The sequence below is a fragment of the Cyphellophora europaea genome, assembly GCF_000365145.1.
Source record: "Cyphellophora europaea CBS 101466 unplaced genomic scaffold supercont1.2, whole genome shotgun sequence".
NCBI lineage: Eukaryota > Fungi > Ascomycota > Eurotiomycetes > Chaetothyriales > Cyphellophoraceae > Cyphellophora > Cyphellophora europaea.
The window spans coordinates 131523-157297 of record NW_008481808.1 but is presented as its reverse complement, the minus strand read 5'-3'; the positions used below and the strand labels follow the sequence as shown (position 1 = coordinate 157297).

At 52.8% G+C, this 25775-nt stretch overlaps 8 protein-coding genes across 8 annotated transcripts; 6 read left to right on the top strand and 2 right to left on the bottom strand.

Annotated features, from left to right (window-relative positions):
- Positions 1 to 331: 331 nt before the first annotated feature.
- HMPREF1541_01527 (fumarylacetoacetase) lies at positions 332 to 1663 on the top strand (the record flags this gene model as incomplete). Its single annotated transcript, XM_008715887.1, has 2 exons — positions 332 to 1274; positions 1320 to 1663. 2 exons carry the CDS (start codon positions 332 to 334, stop codon positions 1661 to 1663), a joined length of 1287 nt encoding a protein of 428 aa, XP_008714109.1.
- Positions 1664 to 2101: 438 nt separating this feature from the next.
- HMPREF1541_01526 (uncharacterized protein) lies at positions 2102 to 3734 on the top strand (the record flags this gene model as incomplete). Its single annotated transcript, XM_008715886.1, has 2 exons — positions 2102 to 2741; positions 2788 to 3734. The coding sequence occupies 2 exons, from the start codon at positions 2102 to 2104 to the stop codon at positions 3732 to 3734; spliced, it is 1587 nt and encodes a 528-aa protein (XP_008714108.1).
- Positions 3735 to 5358: 1624 nt separating this feature from the next.
- On the top strand, positions 5359 to 6854 carry HMPREF1541_01525 (homogentisate 1,2-dioxygenase; the record flags this gene model as incomplete). The annotated part of the gene is made up of 2 exons (XM_008715885.1): positions 5359 to 5426; positions 5480 to 6854. The coding sequence occupies 2 exons, from the start codon at positions 5359 to 5361 to the stop codon at positions 6852 to 6854; spliced, it is 1443 nt and encodes a 480-aa protein (XP_008714107.1).
- A 543-nt stretch (positions 6855 to 7397) lies between these two features.
- HMPREF1541_01524 (uncharacterized protein) lies at positions 7398 to 8720 on the top strand (the record flags this gene model as incomplete). Its single annotated transcript, XM_008715884.1, has 1 exon — positions 7398 to 8720. One exon carries the CDS (start codon positions 7398 to 7400, stop codon positions 8718 to 8720), a length of 1323 nt encoding a protein of 440 aa, XP_008714106.1.
- A 770-nt stretch (positions 8721 to 9490) lies between these two features.
- Positions 9491 to 11391, top strand: HMPREF1541_01523 (uncharacterized protein; the record flags this gene model as incomplete). Its single annotated transcript, XM_008715883.1, has 2 exons — positions 9491 to 9550; positions 9622 to 11391. The coding sequence occupies 2 exons, from the start codon at positions 9491 to 9493 to the stop codon at positions 11389 to 11391; spliced, it is 1830 nt and encodes a 609-aa protein (XP_008714105.1).
- Positions 11392 to 12129: 738 nt separating this feature from the next.
- On the bottom strand, positions 12130 to 12726 carry HMPREF1541_01522 (uncharacterized protein; the record flags this gene model as incomplete). The annotated part of the gene is made up of 2 exons (XM_008715882.1): positions 12130 to 12274; positions 12347 to 12726. The coding sequence occupies 2 exons, from the start codon at positions 12724 to 12726 to the stop codon at positions 12130 to 12132; spliced, it is 525 nt and encodes a 174-aa protein (XP_008714104.1).
- Positions 12727 to 22409: 9683 nt separating this feature from the next.
- Positions 22410 to 23190, top strand: HMPREF1541_01521 (uncharacterized protein; the record flags this gene model as incomplete). The annotated part of the gene is made up of 2 exons (XM_008715881.1): positions 22410 to 22500; positions 22550 to 23190. The coding sequence occupies 2 exons, from the start codon at positions 22410 to 22412 to the stop codon at positions 23188 to 23190; spliced, it is 732 nt and encodes a 243-aa protein (XP_008714103.1).
- A 1555-nt stretch (positions 23191 to 24745) lies between these two features.
- HMPREF1541_01520 (uncharacterized protein) lies at positions 24746 to 25653 on the bottom strand (the record flags this gene model as incomplete). Its single annotated transcript, XM_008715880.1, has 2 exons — positions 24746 to 25230; positions 25287 to 25653. 2 exons carry the CDS (start codon positions 25651 to 25653, stop codon positions 24746 to 24748), a joined length of 852 nt encoding a protein of 283 aa, XP_008714102.1.
- Positions 25654 to 25775: the final 122 nt, after the last annotated feature.

The following is a 25775-nucleotide window of genomic DNA, read 5'->3' as shown; positions in this document are numbered from 1 at the left end:
CCGAACAAATCGTCTTGGAACCTCCCGTCCAAGTACCATGACACTCGACGACAGCAGCCACTTTCTTTAACGCAGCCTGAACAAGGCTGAAGCCCCTTTGTACCACAATGACCAGCCCTGGGAGGAGTCGGCGAGCCGCAGGGATACCAAGACCTGACATCCTTTGCTACCCGCCCTGCGGAATTGATGCCGGCCCAACGACGCCATGCCATGTACTACCAGTATCCGACCCCATCCTCATACATTGACATTTTCGACACTGCCATCGACATCGACAGTGACAGTGACAGTGACAGTGACAGTGACACAGACACACACGCATCTCTTCAACATGGCTCCCAAATCCTGGCTCTCCATCCCGGCGTCAAGCCCCTTTTCGCTCGCCAATATCCCATTCGGCATCATCTCAACCGCCGCCAACAAGACCCACAGACCAGCCGTTGCCATTGGTGATCACTGCCTGGATCTCAACGAGTTCGCCGCGGGCGGCGGCTTCAAAGATGTCCAGGTCGACACCTCTGTCTTTTCATCGCCGACGTTGAACGCTTTTGCAGCTCTGGGTCGGCCCGTCCACCGCTCCGTCCGCACCTTTCTCCAGGATGTCTTTGCCGAGCACACAAAGTACCCTCAGGTTCTCATGAACAACGAGTCGCTACGAAAATCGGCCATTCTGCGGAGAGACCAGGTCCAGATGCACTTGCCCATGCAGATCGGAGACTACACTGACTTCTACGCCGGCAAGAATCACGCCTTCAATGTCGGCTGCTTGTTCAGGGGTCCGGACAATGCTTTGCAACCCAACTACACACATCTGCCAGTAGGCTACCATGGTCGAGCATCCTCAGTCGTGGTATCAGGTACGCCCATCAAGAGGCCGAATGGCCAGATCCTCGAGAACCCGGCAGCGGATCCCAAAGTGCCCATCTTCAGCCCCTGCCGCCGTCTAGACATTGAGCTTGAGCTTGGCGCCTTTCTATGCAAGGACAACGAGATGGGAAGTCCAGTACCAATCGCCGAGGCTGCAAACAACATCTTTGGGCTGGTGCTGATGAATGACTGGTCCGCCCGCGACATTCAGGCGTGGGAATATGTCCCTCTCGGACCCTTCAACTCGAAGAACTTTGGCACCACCATTAGCCCCTGGGTGGTCTTGATGGATGCCCTAGAACCCTTTAGGACAAAAGGCATACACAACGATACCAAGCTCTTGCCATATTTGACCGAAAAGGAAGAGAAGAATGTCTACGACATTAGATTGACCGTTGATCTTGCGGGTAAGTGTCTTTCCTTCCGTATTGAACAAAGCTGACTCTCTGAAGTTGAGGGCCAACAGCCGTCCACTATCCTCAGATCCAACGGAAAGCACCTGCTCTTCTCATTTCCGCAGATGCTGGCTCATCACTCCATAGGTGGATGCCCCATGCGAGTCGGTGATCTGTTCGGCTCTGGCACCATAAGTGGGACCGAGCAAGGTACCGAGGGCGCCATGCTCGAGTACACCAAGGGCGGCAAAGAATCCCTCAAATTGACCGGGGGCGAGGAGCGGAAATTTCTCCAAGATGGAGATACCGTGGCATTGTATGGAGTCTGCGGTGATGAGGAGAGCGGTCTGGTCGGTTTTGGCGAGTGCGTGGGTCAGATCTTGCCGGCACCCAAGCTATAAGCAGCAAAGGTATTTCGCGATTCGCAGCAATACAACCACCAGTTCCGACTGCCAATCATCCTCCACCTGTCTGAACGGCCTGTTTCCTCGGGGGAGGGTGAGATATTGGCGGAGCTGGCTCCGCGGCAGTGTTCCGCCCTCCGCATATGCGGCCCCCTCCTTTAATGCAACCCGACGTCAACGCTCAGCCTATATCATCTATAGCCGGCAGGCTTGCAAATGAGAGTTGTTTGAGTGGTTCTATCATTTCAGGCCGGTTTTCTTTTCTCCACACGCGCTGATATTCTGCGCGGCATAAGCTGACCAGTGTCAGCAGAGTCGAGTAGTCGCGAGAGCAAGAGTAAGCAGCGCTGTGGTGAACTGTGTATAAACCGCACAGCAAGGGCGACGGCTCCAGAGAAGAGCGGTTACCGACCGACAGCAACGTAAGACGCCGACATGTTGGACGATATACTCGATTTTCGGTCGCCGACCACATTGTCCTTCCTCTTCCTCTCACTGGCATTCTTCCTCGTCAGATACCTTAACCACACCGACACACCCAAGATCAAGAACTTGCCTGAGATCCCCGGCGTTCCACTATTCGGCAATCTGCTCCAGCTCGGCCAGGACCATGCCCGAGTGACGGCCAAATGGGCCAAGCAGTATGGATGGCCTGTATTCCAGACACGCCTGGGGAACCGCCGGATTGTCTTCGCGAACTCGTTCGAGTCGGTCAAGCATCTTTGGATCACCAACCAATCGTCTCTGATCTCGCGACCGATGCTGTACACTTTCCACAGCGTCGTGTCCACCTCTCAGGGTTTCACCATCGGCACCTCGCCGTGGGACGAGTCGTGCAAGCGTCGGAGAAAGGTGGCTGCGACCGCTCTAAATCGACCGGCTGTCCAGAGTTACATGCCGTTCATTGATCTGGAGGCGACTGTGGCGATCAGGGACCTCTACAAAGACAGTCAGGGCGGCACCATCGAGCTGGACCCGCGAAAGTACTTTCACCGCTTCGCGCTCAACACCAGCCTGACTCTCAATTACGGAATCCGTATCGATGGCGGGATTGACCAAGAGCTGTTGCGAGAAGGTTAGTGGCCATTCACTCTGACACAGCCAAGACTGACCTTTTCTAGTCGTGCACGTCGAGCGCGTCGTGTCTAATTTCCGCAGTACCTCGAACAACTGGCAAGACTATATCCCGTTGCTGCGCCTGCCGTTCATCTCCCGCCAGAACAAGTCGGCCGTTGAGTACCGGCAACGGCGGGACAAGTACCTCACCACGTTTTTGGACATGCTCAAGGACCGCATCGCCAAGGGCACCGACAACCCTTGCATTTCGGGCAACATCATCAAGGACCCCGAAGAAAAGCTCAACGACGCGGAACTCAAGTCCATCTGCCTGACCATGGTCTCGGCCGGAATCGACACGGTACCGGGCAACATGATCATGGGCCTGGGCTACTTGGCGTCGGAGCAAGGGCGCGAGATCCAACAGCGCGCGTACGACGAGATCATGAAGGTATACCCGACGGACGGCGAGGCGTGGGAAAAGTGTCTGACGGAGGAAAAAGTGCCGTACGTGACGGCGCTGACCAAGGAGATCCTGCGCTTTTGGACCGTCATCCCCATCTGCCTGCCGCGCACCAGCATCAAGGACATCACGTACCAAGACGCCGTGATCCCTGCAGGCACCACCTTTTACATGAACGCGTGGGCCGCCGACTACGACGACTCGCACTTCAAGGACCCCGCGCGCTTCATGCCGGAGCGCTACCTCGACGATCAGGAGGGCAGTGGGACGCCGCACTACGGCTACGGGGCGGGCAGTCGCATGTGTGTGGGCTCGCACCTCGCCAATCGCGAGATCTACACGGCTTTCCTGCGCATGATTACCGCATTCGAGTTCTTCCCGGCCAAGGACCCCAGGGACCGTCCCGTGCTGGACGCGCTCGAGTGCAATAGTATTCCGACGGCGCTGACGACGGAGCCGAAGCCGTTCAAGGTGGGGTTTCGGATCAGGAATAAGGAGAGCCTGGAGAGGTGGATCAGGGAGAGTGATGAGCGGACGAAGGACTTGTGAGGGGCGGAAGAGATGGGAATTGTCAGTTTGATGATGTGCCTTGTTGTGTTCAGTGACTAGCATTCGGCCCGGAAGCTCTTTCAAAATTTATCGCATGCATGCCTACATTCAGCTTCTCAGGAGGCTATTCACGCCCATGTTGCTTCACCGCCCGGCAGAACCAGGCTGCCTGCGGTTTGTCAAGTCAGTCACATTTTATAGCTTGCTTCTGTAGCACTCAAAGTAGTAGTGACAACATATCCGGAAAGACCAGCAGAATGAAGTCAAGAAGCAAAGATTCCCTTCAAAAGAACGCCTCAAGCTGAAAACCGAATGCCTCATTCACGAGCTAAGGTCGGGGCCTCGAAGAAGCCCGAGCCAAAAACAAAGCACAAGCTCAGTCAACGATCCGTGACACCGACCTGTGCAATCGCGGCGAAAATTCGAGAAACTGACATCGACGTCGTTCACAGCAGCGGCAGCGACCATGGACGGTGGTGGTGGCAACTCGAAGCAGCCGAGAAGCCGCAGCCGAGGCCGATCAGCAGCAGAAGCAGCAGCAGAAGCAGCAGCCCCCGAAGCATCGCCGGCGGCGGCATTCCGCCCACTCCAGGTAAGAGAACGGAAGTCCAGAAGGATCCATCGAAGAAGCTAATCGTCCTCGTCTCTCACTCTAGGGCCAAAGCAGCAAAGCGTCCTCCTGGTCCCCAAGGCCAGTTTTAGTTGGTTCGTTCATCGTTTTTTTCTTCTCGCGTCATCTCGCCTAAACCCGTAAGACGATTGGCTTATGCTGGCCATTCAGCCCCCCGGAGAAAGCCTGAAAGGACGAAGGTGAGGGCGCTGCCCAGTGAGTGCCCTGCCGTGCCGTGCCTTGGAAATGAGGGGTACAGCGTGGCATGCCTACTGTGGTACAGCACAACCTGCAGCAGACAAGCTGACGGGCCGGATTGACTCGTGGGCAAATAATGGACTTGTGAGTGTGTGTGTGTGTGTGTGGATGAACCCACCGGCTGAATTTGGGATTGCTCAAACTTTGCTGAGAAGCGGGTGGTCGGCATCTTATCTCAGCTGGCCCAACTGTCCACTCGTAATTGAATGAGGTGCTCATCATCACCACACCAGCGGGCTTTGTCCACCGGTCTGCTAGCCAGTTCGGCGCCCTGAAGATCGCGAGTTGCGAGGGATCCGCCGCTGTCGGCCTGCCGTGCAGCCGGGTCGTCCTTCTCACCATCCCACGCACCCCAGATCTGGAACTCGGTGCGTGCTTTTTGGCGCTCGTGTGGTTGGGCCCTGGGTAGCCCGTAGGCGTCCTGAAATATCCGCACTACCGCTGCCCGGAATCCGTCCTTCTGCTTCTCTGTTGCACCTCATTCCGCACTCTCCTCTCCAAGGGACCCCTCCGTTAACCGATCATCGTCTACAAACAGCCGCCCCTCATGCCTGGCTTTAAATTATTCAGAGAGGCCCTCGAGCGTCGTCGAGAAAACAAAGAGATCTCGAGTCCTTATAAGACGCCGCTGACAGGTGAGCACCGCCCAACTGGAAACCCCGCTCCCCCGCTTCTGCCATACCTCAAGATCAGCCGCTAAGTGGAACGCTGCAGTCCGCAACATCACCAACTTCTGCGACAAGCAAGACATCGAAGATGCCTGTGACCCCGTTCTCTTCGACCGATCCCTACCAGTACGTCAATGGCTTCGGGGGGTACAAGGAGTAAGTCTGCACGCCTAATTGACCTGTCCTTCATGACTGACGCACCACTGCAGGAGTGAAGCCGTCGAAGGAGCGCTGCCTCTAGCGGCCAATTCACCACAAAAATGCCCTTACGGACTCTATAACGAGAAGCTGTCCGGCACTGCCTTTACTGCGCCTCGCAACGAGAACCAACAGTCCTGGCTGTACCGCATCCTGCCCTCATCGAGCCACCAGAACTTCCAACCCGTGCCGACCTCTTCCTCGCAGTCGCTGACTTCACCCACACCCGAGTTCGGCAAACACTTTAATGCCATTCCCAACCAACTACGCTGGGATCCCTTTGACTTCGACAAGGATTCGTCATGGATCCATTCTCTGCACCTCGTCGCCGGCGCGGGCGACCCGCAGATGAAGCAGGGCATTGGCATTTACATTTACGCCGCCGGCACTTCGATGCCCGACAAGACCGCCTTCTACTCTGCTGATGGAGACTTCTTGATCGTCCCACAGCATGGAGATCTCAACATTCGGACCGAGCTGGGTAGGATGCTCGTCCGCCCGAACGAGATTGCAGTCATCCCGCGTGGCATCCGATACCATATCACTCACACCGAACCTGTCCGTGGGTACATCCTCGAGCTGTACCAGGGCCATTTTCAGCTACCGGAACTCGGCCCCATCGGCTCCAACGGTCTGGCCAACGCGCGTGATTTTCAGACGCCGGTAGCAGACTTCATCGAGGATTTTGAGGATACCGAGTGGACGCTATACGCCAAATTCGGCGGCAACCTTTTTCAAGCCAAGCAGAACCATAGTCCCTTTGACGTCGTCGCCTGGCATGGTACCTACTACCCTTACAAGTACGATCTGGGAAGATTCAATCCCGTAGGCAGCATCTCCTACGACCACCCCGACCCATCGATCTTCACTGTGCTATCCGCGCCCTCACACCCCCACGGTGCCGGCACAGCTGTGGCTGATTTTGTCATCTTCCCACCTCGATGGCTGGTCGCCGAAAACACCTTCCGTCCACCATGGTATCACCGCAACACCATGTCCGAATTCATGGGCCTGATTGGCGGCACCTACGACGCCAAAGGTGCGGGCAAAGGCGGTTTTCAACCCGCTGGTGCCAGCTTGCACAACACCATGAGCGGCCATGGCCCAGACATGCAGACGTTCGAGAAAGCGTCGACGGCGGATCTGCCGCCTCAGAAGGTTGGTGAAGGCAGCATGGCCTTCATGTTCGAGAGCTGCCTCATTCTGGGTGTGACCGAGTGGGGCCTCAAGACGTGCGCAAAGGTACAACAGTCGTATAACGAGCACTCATGGGAGCCGCTCAAGGTGCACTGGAAACGGCCCGAGAGGATGGGCGTGAGTAATGGGGAGAAGAAACGCGGGGTTGGCGATGCGAAAGACCAGAGCAGCGTGCATGACCTCAAGTAGTGGCGGGCATCGTAGGCTCTGTAATATCAACAGCGTTGATTTTGGTCGTCTGCTTTGATCTGAATGCTCTGTACATTGTACCTGAGAGCTGTCCTTGGTACTCTTGCACCCCGCGGCACAACGCGGACACCGCCAACTCCACCCGCTTTTAGGGCCCTCGGACTTGGCTACTCGTCTCACCTAATCGCAAACCAATCACATGCTCCTCCCATGCATCGTGCTCGACCTCCCTCCAGATTGCACGCAATTCACTTTGGACTTTGGCGAACATGGCCTTTGCCGTCGCCATCAGCCTATCATGGTCCAGGTCAGACGCACACTGGCAGAGGCACGCGACTCGACTGGCCTCTGCAAGCTGTGGAATTGCTCCTCGTCCATCCCTCCCAACACACACGTGCTCCTGTTGCAAACACACTATCTCTAACCCACTGCCCCCCGTTGTCTGTCCTGCTCTCACCATGCCGCGCTTCGTCCTCTCGTCTTTTCTTCTGTCCTCATATTCCAGCGCTTGTTGAGCATCTCGCCCCTCAAACCACCACCAGCATGCCCCGTCCAAAACCACCACCGACTCCTTCAGGCTCTACTGACTTGACTGCCAAAGAGCGCAGTGACATGGAAGCAGCCTTTGCGCTGCCCCCGCCAGCCATGAACCAAAAGCCCCTGCCCAAGATGTCCCCGCCTATGTCCCCTCAAGAGAAGCCGCTCGGCTCCAGTCCACAACGCAAGCGCACCCTCTCCGGCTCCCACAAGTCGAAAGAAGACTTGAACGCCATGCAGTACGAGCTGCCTCCCCCGCCCAGCCGTGCCCGCAAGATCATCCAGATGAAGCCCAAGACAGGCTCAATCTCCTCGGCCTCTCCACCAGAGCCTTCGCCGTCGCCCGCGTCTACGCAGACGGCAAAAGCCACCTCAACCACGGGCGCGAAGCGCAAGCAGCCTTCTGCAACCAGTGCGGCCGGACGGAAGATAGCACGGAAGACTGCACACAGCATCATTGAGCGTCGGCGGCGTAGTAAGATGAACGAAGAATTCGGCGTCCTCAAGGACATGATACCGGCATGCGAGGGTGTCGAGATGCACAAGCTGGCCATCCTGCAGGCTGGTATCGAGTATGTCCGCTACTTGGAAGGATGCATCTCGCAGATGAAGAGCGAGAAAGATCAGGGGCGCAACAAGCAGCCACAACACATGAGCGACGACGATGATGACAGCATCGAGGACGAAGAAGATGAAGACGACGATCTCGTAGAAGACATGCAGCCGCCCAAGCGCGCCGCCACCACCTCCAGCACCGACTGGCAATACCGCAAGCCCTCGATCGCCACCACCGACAGCTCCTCAAACCCGTCCCCCAATATCCTCCCACAGGGTCACTATCGCACGCAACAGCAGCAGCAGCAGCAGCAGTCCACCGCCCATCGCCCCCTCCTCCCCAACATCTCCTCCCTCACCAACACCAACACCACCACCAACTCCCCCAACCCGCGCCCCATGTCCGCCACGCCTACCCCCACCATGCTCAGCCCGGCCTTCAACGCCATCCACTTCTCTCCCGACCTCCTCCGCACCGCCACCAATCCCAATTCCTCCTCACACAACAGCAGCATCTCCGCCTCGGTCTCCAACCCAAGTCCCAACATCCTGCCCCTGCCGCAGGCCATGATGACACTGGACCGCAAGAACAACGATAGCCCCATGAGCGAGGGCCGCGCCGAAGCCACGGCGACGGCGGCGTTGATGATGCTGACGAATGATCGGAGACCGGTGGGTGAGGCGCAGGGGCAGTCGCATGGGCAGGGGATGAGCCCGGTGGAGAGGTCGTCCAGGGGAAAGGGCATGAGTGTGAGGGACTTGCTGACTTCGTGAGCTGTGGTGCGGGCTTGATGAGTGAACGGCTGACTGGCTGATTGGTAGGTTGGGTGGCTTGCTGGCTGTAGGTAATGGCTTCAATGGCTGTGAATGGCTGTGGCTGTGGCCGTCTGTCGGGGGGGTTTGATGCGCGACGAAAAAGTTATGTTCAGATCTTATGTGAATGTGGTGTATAGGGGGCGTTGTGTGGATGTTTTTTGAGCGTCACTACCTACCTATTTGTTCCCTGTTTTTTGGGCTGGTTCGGGATCATAGCCTGCACATTTTATGAATAGATATATGGAATATCAGTAACGGTAATGTGGATGATGGTGGTGACTGTGGCTTGCACAAGGTGGCGTCTCAGTGGCAGGCAGCTTTGACAATATGTTATAGGCATAGTATAGGAGAGCCTGATTCAGTTACTTGGTGTTTATATGACCTAAATGCATAGGCTGGCGCGTATCTCCCTAGCTGGTCAACGAGTTGACTCAGAGCAACTCTGTCGCTCATAATTGATGCTCAAAATCCACTCCTAAACCCGGTTTTGGCTAGTACGACACTGCCAAGACTTATGGACGCCTTGTGTGGTGACGACATCCATCCAATCCACTTCGTTTCAAAAAGCTGTTGCCTTGCTGCGCGGGTTTCCCAAGTCCTCTGGGCTTCGAAAGATCTCCGACTTGAGCAGTCGAATCCTGATGCCGGATTCTGACTGTTAGAGCCTCTTTGGGTGAAATTTCGGAGTCGAGCTTCCGCAATGATTGATCCAGGGGCCCTGAGCAGAAATGGTCTATCAAGGCAAGCCGTCTACAGCGTGTCGGACGTGTCGCCAGCGACGCATCAAGGTAACCTACCCCGGCATTCCTTCTAGAACTATGCTCTCTACGAGGTGAACGCTCTAGCTCACCGTCGTTAGTGCGATGAAACGCGCCCCACATGCGGGCAGTGCGCCAAATCACGCCGCCAATGTCTCGGCTACCCCGAGCACACCGACCTGTTCTTCCAGAACCAGACCACCGCCGTCATTCGCAGGGCAAACCGCATCAATGATGCCAACGCAAAGAAGGCGGCCGGCCTCTCTACAACGCCGCCTGCGAGCAAGGCATCCTCCGAACCACCAATCTTTCACACTTACAACTCCAGCGACACCACACCCGCCGGCTCCCCCGGTTACGGCCTCTCGCCCATGAGTGCCGAAATCCTCACGCACACCATCTTCGTCAACCCCACCGAGCCGATCGAGAACCGCGCCCTAACCTTCTTCCTGACCGCCATGATCGTCGAACCCGTCTCCGCCGGCCGCACCGTCGGCCACCTCGACATCCTTCCCCGCCTATACCTGCAATCGCTCTCGACCTCGGCGCTCGCCAAAGTCACCACCGCCGTGTCCGTGGCTGCCTTTGGGGTCGTGGGCTCCGACACCACCCTGGTGCGAAGGCGCGCGTTCCTCGCGTACGGCGAGGCGGTGACGAGCTTGTGGAAAGCTTTGCGAGATGAGACGGAGCGGGGTCGGAATGAGACGTTGCTGGCGTGCGTGCTCATGGTGGTGGTGGAGAGTTTGCTGGCGAATGGCGCCGCCCCGACCGAGCAGTGGAGCAACCATGTCAGGGGCGCGAGCGAGCTGTTGAGGCAGCGAGGGTGGGATGTCGTCCTCAAAGATTCCGTGTTGATGAGGCTGTTCACGGTGGTTCGTGGGTTCATTGGGCACACTGCCAGTGGGGCGTTAGAAGACGAGTTCTTTGATCGAGAGCTGCCTGTCCCGCCAGGCTATATCATGTCTCCGGAGACGAGGTTGGGCAGGCTTACCCTTCGCATCGCCGATTTGCGCGACCGGGGTTTCGCGACGCTGATCCTCCCGGATAACACGCACGGCGCGGTCGACGCGCTCATTGCAGAATGCCACAGCATGGAAGCCGCTCTCCTCGACTGGGAAGCCAGCCTGCCGGGGAACTACCAGTACCGCCTCGTCTCCAAGGGCTCCCTATTGCAGCACTCCCCCCGCAGCTCCAAAGCCAACTCCCCAACCAAGAGCAACGACAACAGCCCCTTCAGCCGCGACCCAACCAACCCGACCATGGAACTCCTCCCCTCCACCCTCCACGCCTACGCGGATTCTCACCTCCAGCGCCTCTGGAACTCATACCGCATCGCCCGCATCTTTGTCAACGTGCTCCTGCACCGCGCCGCCCAGCTTCTCCTCACAGACCCAGACCGCTCAACCACCTCTCACGCCCGGCACTCCCCGCCTCCTGGTCCCGCCCCCGCCCCCGCCCTCCTCGCGTCCACAGCGCGACCCCGCCTCCTCAGCCTCGCAATCGCCATCCTCTCCTCCATCCCCCCTTTCATCCTCGAGCCGTTGCCCTCTGTCCCCCTCCCCCGCAACGGCAACTTCAGCCGCGCCTCGGAGATCGCGCTGGCCTACCACTGCCTGTTCCCCCTGTACATCGCACGGGGGGTCGTGTTGTTGGAGGCTGCCGAGAGGGAGAGGATCAGAGAGGTCATGCGCAGGATTGTCGAGAGTTATGGCGTTCGAGGCGGGGTGGAGTTGATGGAGTTGGGGGATGGAGAGGGAGAGGGAGGAGGAGGAGGAGGAGGAGAGAGGCCACTTTGGGGCGGGCCCTGGGGGAGGGATTGGGTGGAGAGCGTGTGGGAGTGGAATTTCTTGTATGGGTGTGGCGCTCTTTGAGGATCTCGAGGAGTCAGGTATTGGTCTGCCTGTTTCTGGAAAGTTTGTGTTCGAAGATATTGTTGTTTGTAGCACGGGCGGGAGGTCGGGGAGCCAGAGAGGAACGGGCTGCTAAGTAGCCGAGGATGTGATTGGCTCTTCTTGCCTGGGTAGGTGAGAAGCAGCGTCGATTGTTCCCTGCACCAAATCACAGGTGAATATTGAAGGCCTCACAGTCGCGGAACGGGAGGAAACTGGAGGCTCCACAGGAGGTGATGCACCAAACGTTCGATATAGAGATCAAGAATTCGGTCCGTCAAGAAGGCTACCAATGAGTAGCGATGTCGTGTTTACTCGTGCTCAATTGCTTCTATCGGCATAGCCCCTTCGAGCTTGGGCAAAGTTCGCAGCTCGGTCACATCGCGGTGATCGCTTTGCAGGTGATGATTGACATTGTCTAAGCCAACACCATCGGAGAATTGGATGAGTTGCTGAGCAACATCTTATTACCGCCCTCGCCAAAGCCCGTGCTTACAGTACACTCTGGCCTTGATACTTTGGCCGCCCCGTTATTTACTCGGACTCCACCATATCCTTGTACAGATCCAGGATACTCATGGAGGGCAGCCCGCTCGGCGTGAGTATACAGCAAGATATATCCACAAGAAACAGTTACACCACCATAGGCGCTTTCTTTCTCCTACCCGATTTCCACCGACTGAGCCCAGTCTCGTATAGAAGTAATAGTAGGTTGGCAATTTAACCCTTCTGGCTGTACGAAGCGCTGCACTTGCCGGTGGCCTGGCCCTTGTAGGAGATGCGCGCCTTGCCCGCACCCGTGACGGGGCCGAGGCCGGACGTCTGCCAGCAGTGGTGGTAGTCCTTGCTGCTTGCGTCGTCAACCCTGGTGAGAAAAGCGCGTTAGTCAACTACCTTTCTCATTCCGACACTTGATGGTTAGGGGGCCACTACTTACCACAGAGTCGCCTCGCACAGGGCGTTGTCATCGCACTGCTTGTTGCACTCGGCGAGGGTGCCGACGAGCTGGCCCGAGGTCTGCTCCCAGAACTTGGAGCTCGCGCCGGGGGTGGCGGAGACGTCGCAGTGGATGGTGAAGCTGGCGCCGCAGGAGCCGCCTGCGGCGACGGTCTTGCCGTTGTCGGCCGGGCAGGTGGCGGCGTAGACGTTGTTGTTGTCCTTGTTGCCGCCGTCGGTGTTCTTGCTGCCGCCATTGTTGTTGTTGGCGGGAGGGCTGACGCCCTTGACGTCCTTGATGGCCCGGCAGGTCTTGGCGGGCTGGCCCCATCCGGCGGCGGCGAGGCCGGCTAGGGCGGTGACGATGAAGGCGGTCTTCATTGTTGCTGGGGGGATTACGTGGTTGTAAGGAGTGACTGGAGTCGAAGGACTCTGGAGAACCGATTGGCTGTAAAGGAGTGTGGTGAGCGACTGTAAAGCTCTGGTCGTGCTGTCGATATAGAGATCAACTAGAACTCATCCGAGAGCGTGTACCAGGGCCTGAACTTATGTTTTTTCCACGCTCTCTGGACAAGGGCGAAATTGGACCCCCGTAGGTCTAGAACGGGGGAATACGGTTAGCAAGCCTCCATTTCATCTCGAAGCATCCTTTGCTGAATATCTGGGGCAACAGACAAACCATTGGATCGTAGGCGATCAAGTGACACGAGGTGATGGACTACGGTCCACCGGAACCGTTTGTTCCAGCGCCTAATCTTGCCCGTGGGAGCGGGCAAGCGAGGTTAGGTACCCATGGATAGCAGCTGAAGTATGTTTCGCGCCGTGAAGAAGCGAGTGCCAAGCATACTGATGGTCGAAAACATTCCAAGCTCGAATTATCTTCCGGCAACCTACAACAGAGGGCTCAACGCAGTCAATTTGAAGTGCGCCGGCAGACTTGATGGATGCAAGAGCTTATGATTGCGTAGATCAAATCAAGGCAGCGCCGTGCGCGTGTCACCGACTGGAAGTGACTTCCTCAGAGCTTTGTTGATCTGTGAGATTGTGAGTGTGGAGGAGGAGACGTGCGCTGACGGTCCGGCCCAATGATAACTCCACTCCGCTCTCAGCGTGGGCGAGATTTCCCACATTCCGACACGCCAAGCCGAGGCAGCTAAGGCTGCAATGTTTTGGGGAAAATAAGCTTGATTTCACCTCTGGAATGCTGCTTGTCCTGACACGTGGGAAGAAATGTAGCGAAAAGGGGTGGAGATCAATACTGATCATGGAGTTGGAGAAGATTCAATGCCGCCCACCAAATAGAGACAAAGCACGCCGTTGCTTGTATGTAACTCAACGGCAGCCACTGCATTTCGGGCACACTGTGTCGTTAGACACGACACCATTCGTCAAAACATCAGAGGCTGATGCTATGATTGATGGACGACTTTAATGAGCGCTAAGTGCTCTAGAAGTGCGTAATAAAGTAAGACCTGCGTATACGATCTCGACGTGGAGTGGAAGTGGACGGAGCATCACAACACCAACTGAGTCATTTGATGAAGCGACGGGCCCCGAGAACAGCCTCTAACAGTGCTTGCCCCTCACTAGGCAATCCAAATCAACGATGTCGCTGGATGCAGAATCAGTAGTGAGACTTTGGGGACGTTTGGGTCTGAAGTAAAACCGTACTTGTACTGACTGAAGTGGCGATGAGGAGCACCTAGTCGAACGTCATGCCCTAGGGAGAAAGCATACTCCGCAGGCAAACTTCGAGTTTGCAATCCTACTTGGTTCTCATGAATCGAGCACTTGACTCCTGCAGCCGATGGAACAACCTCCTCTTGTCAGGGCTAACACTTGTTGGAAATCCAGCAAAGATCATGGTCGAAGACTTCTACGGTGGACCTTGTGTAGGACCGTCCTATGGGTCGTGACATCGGCCTGCTTCTCCGCCTTATCCGAAGATCTAGTACGCTTCTTGAGGTCTTTCCACACGGCGCTTTGGTGCCGCTTAGTCACTGCGCGTGCCCCATTTTCGAAGCTCAATTGTTCTTCGATACAGCCAATGGAGGTGTAGGCAAGAGCACCAACACGAGTAGGAGCGGGAGCGGAGCGGGAGCGGACGTCGGACACAGGAGATATGACGTTACCCCACTTATCGCGTGCTTTTGTTCATCCGCTATCCGCCTGTTAGCTCCGCACGACGGACACCGTCGCCGGGCTGCACTGCGGTCGTTCACGGTCAAGAAATGAATCTACGTTACGTCCAGACATCAATGCATGAGCGTTACTAAGGGGAATCATTGGGTTGCATTTGTCATCTCTAGGTTAAAGCTGTCAAGGCTTGCGCCGGTGATAGCATAATGGGATCGAATATAAAACAGCCGGGTTCGGCCATGTCAACGTCGACGGTAGCAAGCTTCAGCCATCAACCCGCTGAGCGCCAAACGACAACTACAACCCTTTCCGTCCGTATATTTACAACTCCTGTTCGTTAATAATGGCCGTGGACCCTTTCAACCCTTACGCCGACCTGTATGTCAACCCACAGGGAGTTGGCGACCAGCGACCTACGTCGCTTCGAGTTGTTCAAGACCAAGAACTTGTCAACGCCTTGTTATGAACCGCTCCGAACGTCGGGTCCAAACTGGGTTTAGCAGCTGGGGGAATAGTATCAGGGTCAAGGCTAGGCCAAAGTAAACGTAGGAACTAATAGTAGCAGTTGTACTACTAATGTATAGAGCGAATCAATATACGAAGTTGACTACGAAAGTCCTACCTAGTGTCGGGACGGGTCGTCCCTCTATATAGTGCTGTGTAGCTTGTCTTGCTCTGTGTGCTCTGTTGCTCTGTCCAGAGCAGGGAGAGCACCAGAGCCTGATCACATGACTCCTCAGCGGTTCTCCGTCCCTGAGGTACACTTCTCCGTGGGGTCCGTTCTTCCCCCGGGTAACCTTCCCCTTGGGGCTGAGCGCCCCTACGGCCGCTGGCCTTGGTCGGGTTGCGGTCGTGATCCGTAACACTTTCCCCCTCCTGTCCTTACTTGCGTCCACGCAAGTATTTAAGGTAGGTGTCCCCGCGACTGGTGAGCCCCGAGTTCCTCCTTCTTCCCTGTCATGGCTAACCATGACGTGTTCAGTCCTTAAGTCTTCTCGTCCCAATTCCACCAACCGTCGTCTTAACCTTGCCGCAGCAATTAAGCTCCTCGACTGCCCCGCCATGGTTACTTGCTCCAGCTACACCCGTTCAGGCGATACCTGTTATTTTGCTAAAGAGCGTTCCAGAAAATATTCTTGCTGCCTCCGTAAGAACATTAAGTGTGATGGGTCGTTTTCTCTCGAAGAGTTTCGTTCCGTGGTGGAGGAGAAGAAACAGATTCAAGAGAAATCCCGTCGAAAGCGAAAAGAAGTGGCGCGCCTCTGTCGCGCGCTCGCGGAAGCTGAGTCAGAGGACAACACTCTTCAGGATTCCATTGCTCGCCTAGAGTCTCTTTCTTCTAACATGCTCCGCCGTGAGATGCAGGCGCTAGGAGTTTTGGAAGAACAACCCGCTGGTAGTTCCGGCGCCTTTGCCGACCCTGGCCACCTCTAGGAGGAAGTGCCAGTGAATAACACTATCAATTGGGATGCTATCTTCTCTTCAGCACCTCCACTACCAAGCCTGGTTGACGCTATTTCAGGTTCCGGCGATAATCCCTTAAAGCCTCCTGGGTAAGGTTCTCCTCTGGTTCCCACATGTTTTCGGTATGCTCATATCCTTTCCAGTGAATCAGATAGTGTGGCTTCCCGTTGATAAGTTGGGTTCCTATAATACAATCGATCTCGTAATATGGTTCCTGTGTTTCCTTGTGAATATATATTGGTCCTAAAGTCTTGACGTTTTACGGTGCTTTTTCCAGTAGTGACACGTGGAACACATTGTGTATTCTCATCTCTTTTGGAAGTCTGAGTTAATAATTGACGTTCCCTGTTCTTCTGGTGACCCTAAATAGTCCAAGTTTAGTGTAATCCAGTTTAGAGCTTGGTCGCTGTGTTTTTATGTTTTTCCGTATAAGGTAAACTATCTCCCCCTCCGAGAAGACTGGTCCTCTAGTTCTCTTTTTGTTTGCATATTTTGTTGTTTTATCTTGAATCTCCTGTAAGTCTTCCTTAAGTAGTTGATGCATTGTTTGTAAGTGTGTTACTGATATTTTTGCTTTTTCTGCCACTGGTTTTATACCTAGTTTGTGGTTATGAAGTCTTGGGTGTTTTCTGTAGTTTGTATAATAAGGGGAAATCCCTGTTGCTCCTGCTGAATTGTTGTATGCAAATTGTGCTGTTAGTAATAACTCGACCTACTTTGTTTGTTTATAGTCTAAATAGTACCGTAGATATTGTTTAAGGACTTGGTTTGTTCTTTCCGTTTGTTCATTAGTCTGTGGGTGAAATGCTGTTGACAGCTTGTGTTTTGTTCCTAACTGGTCTGTTAACGATTGCCAAAATTGCGATGTGAAGAGTTTGTCTCTGTCTGATATGATTTCCTTTGGCATTCTGTGCTGTGCGAAGACTGTTTCCATAAAAACATGAGTAAAGTCTGTTGCTGTCGCTGTTTTTAAGAATGGTACGAAGTATGCCCACTTTGTCAGTCTTTTGACTATCACCAGGATGCTATTGTATTCCACTCCTGTGAGGGGATATGTGGATTTTAGCAGATCTGTGATGAAGTCTATCGCGATCGAGGTCCATGTGTCGTCTGGTAGTTCTGGGGATTGTAGTAACCCATAGGGTTTGTGTCAACTGTGTTTGGTTTGTGCGCACAAGTCGCAGTTCTTGATGTAGGTTTCTATATCCTTCCTTAGGCCGGACCAGGTGAAGTCTTGAGTTATGAGTTTAATTGTTTTGTTAACACCTGGGTGCCCTACTGTTTTGATGTTATGCCTATCGTGTATAACCTCCTGGCGTTGTTGTTCATTTAGTTGTATTTCTATGGTTGCCAATGTTTGAGGTTTCCAGTATACTAGGCTGTTCCTATCTTGCCTTAGTATTGAGGTTGGTGCGGGTCTAGTTCCCTCTGTGTAGTTAGGCCTTCTGCTTAAAGTATCGGTACGTCCGTTTTCCGTTCCTCTGATGTGCGTGATTTTAAAGTTGTATGCTGAAAGCGTTTCTGCCCATCTGACTTGCCTCCGGTTGAGTTCCTTTATTGTGGTCTAATATAGAAGATTTTTATAATCAGTGAAGATCTGAACGGGTTGACTGGTCCCTTCTAGGTATACTCTCTATTCTTTTAAAGCTTCTACTATTGCTAATAGTTCCTTATTGTGGATATTATAGTTTAACTCAGGTCTGGTTATCTTTCTGGACCAATAGGCCACTGGCCTGATCTTTCTATCCTCCCCTTTTTAGGTAAGGCATGCGCCGACTGTGTAGTCTGAGGCGTCTGTTTCGAGTATAGCTTCCTTTTCTGGGTTGAAGATGGCGAGTATTAGAGCCTTAGTCATTTTCTCCTTGATAGCCTTGAAGGCTTGCTCACATTCTTCTGTCTAGTTAAAGTGTTGATCTTTCTTTGTGAGGTTTGTTAAGGGGGTTGTTGTGTGAGAATACCCTAAGATGAACTTGCGGTAGTAGTTAGCAAGTCCTATAAATGACTGTACTTCCTTAACATTCTGTGGCCTGGGCCATTCCTTAATAGATTGTATTTTCACAGGATCTGGAGCTAATCCTTTCTCTGAGACGAGGTAGCCGAGGAAAGCTATTTTGTGCTTGTGAAATTCGCATTTGCTAAGTTTCACCGGGAGGTGTTTCTGTTGTAGTTTCTTAAGCACCTTTCAAACTTGCTCTATATGTTTGTTATAAGTTTGAGAGAATATCAAGATATTGTCCAAGTAGGCCAGGATAAAAACGTCTAGGTATTCTTGTAAGGTGTTATTAATTAGCTCTTGGAAAGAGGCGGGTGTGTTGGTTAATCCGAATGGCATGACTTAGTACTTATAGAGTCCCCAACATGTTTTGAACGCTGTCTTCTATTCTTTACCCTCCTTCATTCTAATTCGATAGTAGGTGTCCCTAATGTTGATCGCCGTGAACTACTTGGCACCTAGAAGTCTGTCCTGCAATTTATCTATACGCGGAAGTGGGTACCAGTTCTTTCGGGTGATATTGTTAAGTTTCCTGAAGTCAATACACAGTTGTAGGCTGCCGTCTTTCTTTAGTACAAATAGTACACCATGCGCTATTAGTAACGTGGATTTCTGTATAAACTGTTTCTCCAGGTGAGTATCCAGGTATTCTTTCAAGAAGTCCTCCTGCTTCTTTAAAAGTGGTATTAATCCGGCATAGTACTTCGGATTTTCCACCAACAGAGGTATCTCATAGTCCCATGGTTGGTATTCTAGTAGGGTAGCACTCCCTACTTTTTCTGTAAACACATCCTCAAAATCTTTGTATTCCGGAGGAATCTCTGACGCAGCCATACCTGCCAGAGCTCTTCCCACCGGTCGTACCTATATCGCCTTTGCGAAGGGAACCTTTGAGACTGATCGGGTCTCCGTTTGTCCGTGACTGCAATTCGGAAATTTAAGTGTTCTCTTTTTCCAGTCGATTACTGGATTGTGCTGTGCTAGCCATTCCATTCCTAATATCACGTCGTATTTTATGTCAACAATGTCTAGCGTAATGTTTTCTTTATGTCCTTGAATTTGAAGTTGGATGTCCTGTAGTTCTCTTTTAACCCATCCTTGGTCTTGTTTCATCAAGTTACTGTCGGCTATATCCAATTGGTAGGGTTGTTCTTTGTTGTACCAGTGGGTTTTTAGCCGATATGCTGCCCTCATGCCCACATAGTTGACATTGGCCCCACTGTCAACCATTATTCTCATGTAGTTTCCTTGGATATGTCCAGTTAGGACCAAGTGTTGGTTAGTGTTTCTACCGAGTGTACAAAGCTGAGGCTTTATTAGAGGAGAGGTTTGCCTCAACAGCCTCCCCTTCTCTCGTTTTTTGGTAGGTGGATGTGCCAGTATTCTTAGAACGTGTAATCTTCGTCTCCACAGAGCCCTCCTTCCTGGAGTATCCCTCTTGCCTGGCAGTAGGAGATAGATAGGTGAGGCACCATAGGGTCAATAGTGCAGTGATGTTTGTGTGGCTCTATAAAGTCTCTACAATCTGCATTGGCGCACAAGAACTTCCTGCTCTATATTGTCTTGTCAGGTCTTTTGTCTTTTACCTTGACCTCCTTGCTTAGTTGCTCTAATCCAAGCTATAGCTTTTCAAAATGTTCCTTCCAGGATACGGGCATGTTTATCTCCTTAGACACTCCGTCTTCCCTGTGCTTAATGTGTACATACAGGTTGTCCTTGTTTTCGCCCTGTTCGTCCTTACACATTTTCAAGTGAAATGCCCTAACGTCCCTCTTTGGGCTTGCTTTTGATGTGTATGTGACATACGTGTGCTGGGTATCAATTGAACAATCTCCTGTACACCTTTTCTTTTCCTATTAATTAGTAACAAGCCTGACCAATCCTGGTATAACATGAGTGACTATCCATGGTTTGGCTTCAGAGGCTTGGTCTTTGTTTAGGGCTTCGGGGAGCTCGCTGTTATATGTCTAGTCTTCTCAATCCGATTTGTCACTTGACTCTTCCTCACTTGTTGTTTCTTCATCTTGGAAGTATGGTGATGTGGTTGGTTGTTGTTTAGCCATCATATGTAGGCTTGTTGACCCTTGTTCCTCTAGGGAGTATATTGGTTGTCCTATCACATTGTGTGTGTGAATGGTCGGATATCTGGGACATTCATGGTCAGGGCACACCCTCATTACCATGGGTTGTTGTGTCTCTATCCTTCCTCCTTTTGGAAAGTAAGTAGGGTATTTTTCCCCGTTTTGTCCTATGGTCAATCCCCACTGTTTGGTGGCTATCGTGACATAGAAAGGTCCCATATTAAGGATCACCAAGGGAGAATCCCTCTCGCTAGGTTGTTTTCCTTTGGGCACCTTCCTGCTCATTATGGAAAGATTGTGCGTAGTTTCCTTATCCTCCACATACACATCGTGTGGATCCTGCGCACTTTCTTTAGACTCTTCCCGTTAGAGGTCTCTTATCTAGTCAGCCAGGTCTTGGTATCAATATTTGTTCTTGGTCCCCCTAGGGTACCACCTCAACCCTTCTTTCTCGCTCCTATGTTTAGAGCATTAATTGTACCGACAGGCTGTCTATGATTTTCTGGCGTGGCGGTCATATTTCTCCGCTAGTTGAATGGCTCTCTTCTAGAAACAGCTGAGTCTTTCAGGTATATCCGCTTCTTCTTCTGGCTTGGCCTTCTCCTCTTCTGGAGGTTGTGTGTAAGAGGCCTCTCCCTCTCTCGGGATCTTGACGAAGCTCTTGTCTTTAGAGGATATGTGCGCCCACATAAACTCCTTCTTGTACTATTCCCAGTAGGCCTTGGTTCCTACTAATGGTTGTTTCAATCCCTCCTGTGCTTGTACCTCTTCCGATTCAGAGAGGTTGCCCGCTTTTTTGGTAGTGCTTACACTAGTGTCAGCCTTTTTTCCTGGTGTACTAGCTGTTTATTTGCTTATCATATGCAGTCGTTAGGTCAGGGTCCCACAGTCTTTCACCCGATGTCTGGATTTTCCACAACTGAAGCACAGGTTGTCTTGTCTACGTTTCTCCTGTTTATCTCTACCCAGGATCCTTCTGTTACCGCGGCCTCTAGGTCGTGAGGATTGTCCGGCTCACATTACGGAGAGATCCATTGGGTCCCCTTAATTATAAGCACGATTCTTCCTTCCCCTGTATCCGCTGAATAGAACCTTTCCGGGGTGTCGCTGTTCCATCCTGAGCTTGTAGAGTCGGTTGTCCACCTTAATGGCCTCGTCTACCACTTTGATCAGAGTCGTGGGTAGCGGTACAGCTATTTTGGCTTTAACCTCCATCTTCAATCCCTAGTAGAACATATCCTGTAAAGCTTTATCTTCATCCTAGTCTAGGTGTGAGGCCACTTGCTAGAATATAGAATAGTAGGCAGATGCAGATCCGGTTTACCTGAGCTGATGTATTTCTCTAGCAGCAGTCCTTTCTTTGTTTGCCGTACTGAAGATCACCTTCATTTCTCTTTCAAACTCCTTGAAAGAATCAATAAGCCTCTTGGTCTTTTCTTTAGCCCTGTTCGCGTTCTCATAGTGGTCGCTAAGAAAGGGTTTGAACCAGGTAAAAGCTGCTCCTTTAAGATAGGCTGCGGTATAAATGACCTTCAGTCGGTTGCTAGTGAACTGTCCTTAGTTAAGGTCAAAGGCCATATGGAGTTGGATTAAGTAAGCTCGAAGCTGAGAGCGTTGCCTGGTAAAGGGTTCCACCCTGGCCTTTAGCTTACTATCTCCTTCTGACTGGACCAAAGTACTGAGGCTAGAAGCAGCCTTAGTAGTACCACCTCTCTTTCCCAAGACAGATCTGGATGGGGATGGGGATTGAACACTAGATATAATTAATACTATCTGTTGTAGGGTAGTCAAAGTGTTATAAACCGCTCTGAATGTCAGGTTCAAACTGGGTTTAGCAGCTGGGGGAATAGTATTAGGGTCAAGGCTAGGCTAAAGTAAATGTAGGAACTAATAGTAGCAGTTGTACTACTAATGTATAGAGCGAATCAATATACGAAGTTGACTACCAAAGTCCTACCTAGTATCGGGACAGGTTGTCCCTCTATATAGTGCTGTGTAGCTTGTCTTGCTCTGTGTGCTCTGTTACTCTGTCTAGAGCAGGGAGAGCACCAGAGCCTGATCACGTGACTCCTCAGCGGTTCTCTGTCCCTGAGGTACACTTCTCCGTGGGGTCTGTTCTTCCCCCGGGTAACCTTCCCCTTGGGGCTGAGCGCCCCTGCGGCCGCTGGCCTCGGTCGGGTTGCGGTCGTGATCCGTAACACGCCTACACCGGCAAGGTTGCGATTGTGACCGGGGGCACTAACGGTATTGGCGTTGAGACAGTGCGCGCCCTGCACGCCACCGGCGCCGATGTGTACTTCACCGCTCGCGATACTATCAAAGGAAAGACTACTCGCGATGAGATTCTATCCAAGTCAGAGGGTAAGGGCAAGTTGGACTTTGTGATGATGGATATGGATTCCCTTCAATCGGTACGAGATGCCGTCAAGTCGTTCCTCTCCAAGAGTGACCGATTGAACATTCTTGTTAACAATGCGGGTAAGTGTATTTCCAAACCAAAGTCGCATAGAAGCTGAGTTCCTGCCAGGTATCATGGGTACGCCGTACAGTTTGACCAAGGATGGATTTGAGCGCCAATTCGGCGTGAATCATTTGGCCCATTTCCTCCTCACCGTCCTGCTGCTGCCTGCTTTGGAGAAGAGCGCCACAAAAGAACTCCAGTCTCGCGTCGTTAATGTATCTTCCTCGTCGCATCGACACAATGTTTTTTCGTGGGAGCACTACAACTCCCACCCGATAATCTACAACGGCGAAGCTGCGTACGGTCAAAGCAAGACAGCCAATATCTGGATGGCCAATTACATCGAACGGGTCTACGGCTCTCGTGGCGTTCACGGCTTGTCGCTTGGTCCTGGTGGCATCTGGACTGGTTTGCTTACATACACCCCTAAGAATATCGTTGAAGCTTTCCAACAAAGCCCGAACATTGTGCCCTATATGCAAAGCGCCGAACAGGGCAGCTCTACCACCGTGTGGGCTGCGATTGGCAAGGTGTGGGAGGGTAAAGGAGGAGAGTACCTTGCCGACTGCCGGATTGCTCCACCTGAGACTGGTGATTGGTACACGGCAATGAGCTCAGCTGCGACACCGTGGGTCAAGGGTTGGACCACGGAGGAGGACAGGTTGTGGGTTTTGAGTGAGAAGTTGGTGGGCGAAAGTTCCCCTTGAAAGGCCCCATCAAGGGGTAGAGGACTTCAACTAGTATGCCTTTAGTATTGGTATCCTCTATCTACCCTTATCACCAGGTCGCGTGCCACCAAAGCTTCTATTACTCCATAGCCGCAAACGCATAGAAGGGAACGTGGTTGGGATTCAGTCTACGGCCGAATTATTGCATTTGTGCGAGAGTCTTTTTAACACCAGCAAAGTCGAGCTCCTACAGCGTCTCGTCCCAGAGTCGATCCATGGTTGCCTTTCCTTCCGCCGTGTATATGAGGGCGTCGAAACTAGGGTTTAGTAAGCGGTGACCACCCACAAAGACGTTATGATGAGCAACTCACGGATAGTACTCGTTATTTATTATGAAGTTTCCATGACTTTCTTTGCCTTGGTAACAGTTCCGTCGATATAGAGCCAGGCAGCCTGCCGCGGTGAATGGGCAGCCACACTCTTGAGTACCGCCAGACCCAACTTGACGGCTCGAGAATAATGGCGATTCAGTTCTGAACTGTCCCCAGTGAGTGCAGGGCCTACTGCGTTGATCACCACATCATTGGCTTTGACGAGCGTGGAGAGCTTGACCATAAGCATCAAAACCAGAGTCTTGGAAAGGGAATAGGCATTATTCGTTCCGGCGCCGAGAAAGACCTGGCGGTCGTCGAATGACGGGATCAAAGGTACAATGCTGTGGTTCGGGAACTTCGCTCTCAATCCTAAAGTAGAGGCTACAAGAGCCGCTCACAAGTGACAGATGCTTAAAGCTTTGATGCTTCGTAAAGAATCACTCTTCTCCAGAGAACAGTGGAAGATGGACTGGCACGATTCTGAATAGAAACTCTATGATCTGGGCTTCGAATTAGCAGCCCTTCTTGAACAAACAGAACTCGGTAAATGCGACGTGCGTAGCTGCAACATCTACATCGCTCTTTCGAAGAGCTTGACAGAGAGATCGTGGAGCCAATAGTCATCCTGAACTTTCTGGGCTGCAAGCTGCTACTGAGCTTTGTAGCAGGGTCTCTGGGGTTGCTTTGGGCTACGCAGGCGGCGTCCACGCAGACACGATGCTTGACATGCTACGCCGTGCCACTGACACCCATGGGGCACAGAGAACCATCTTCCCGCTTACGTGTCCAGAATGGCACTTTCGTGGAGACCAGAAGAATTCAGCTCGAGCGGGAGAGCTGAAGAGTGCCATTATCCGAGAAGGGAAAGTTGCGGTCGACGGAAACTATGAGGTGCAATCCACAATCCCTATGGTTGCACGGCCATAGCATCGAGAGACGCGATTCCACGAGAAGGCGCCTTATCTTCACATCACGGCGCTCCAATTCTCTGCCCGTTGGCTTTTCTGGCTGGGTTGCTGGTCCGCATCCTTACATGAGACGCCAACTGCGGACTCTCATTCCAATAAGAGTCTTTGTCATTCCAACAAGAGTCTTTGTCCTTGTGCACCACGGAGATCTTATGCATGTCCTAGCAGGGCCCCTGGGGGTAGCTAGTGGAAAGAAAGGTGGAGGATAGTAGGAGCGCTTAGTATTTCTGACTCACGCGAGTTTCGTAAGATTTAGTAGATTTCATCAGTGTCGAGCCACTGTAAAACTTTAGCAATCTCGACATACACCGCCTCCACCCCCTGCTCGAGATCGATGGTCCCCGCCCTAGCCGCAAGCTCAGTGGTATACCAGCTCGAGAGTCCTTGGTACGGGAAATGCCAACCTTCCGGGAACAAGCTGTCGATATACTCATGAGCTTTCGATAGAGCGGGACTCGAGGATGCCTCCGTGGCCTTGTCGTATGTAGCAGACGGACAGTGTGTCGATGTCCGGTCGTCCGCGGATGGTAGGCCGTGGACTGTGGTCGTGCACTCGCCTTGCGGCTGATAACTCTCCGTGGACACTTCCAAGGCAGCTAAGCGGAGCTCACCTGCCCACCACTGCTTCCAAAGACACTGCTTCAGATATTCGGTGTCGGCGGTGAAGACTAAGAAGCAATCAGGCCGGCCGATGAGCTGCTCAAAGAGCCGCGCCTCGATCATCGAGTTTGGGAAGCCTGGTTAGTCCCTTGTCAGTCTGGTTGAACAAAGAAAGGATAGTCAGATATCACACCATCAATCACAAGGACGAGATCGCCTGTCAGTTCGTGTGGTGTATCCTGGCTGACCTGGGCAAGATCACGTTCGATATCTGATTTCAAGGCCTCGACGACTAGCTCGGCTCGACGCTGGATTGCCTGTGCCGTTGATCTGTGGCCTATGTGAAGTTCAGAGGGAGGATTCCGCAGAATGGGGAGGCGAAAGTCCTTATCCCATGGATTGCGCTGCCTCATCAGTTCGAACTGTTCCTTTCGGTGAGCCTGCGTGGCGGCCGGGCCCGCGAGCACAATGATCTTGTAAGAACGATGAGGTGAACGGTCTGCAAATGGCCCATCGCCTGTCAGGCTATTGGAAGTAAGGCTCTGGACTGTGTCAGTCATGTTCTGGCTAGCTTGAGCGGCTGAGTGCAGTATCGCAAAGTACGCGTGCGCTGTTCATTCGGATCATAGAGATAACTGATGTTTAGACATCATCGAAGTACACTCGCTCGCATGTGGATCTC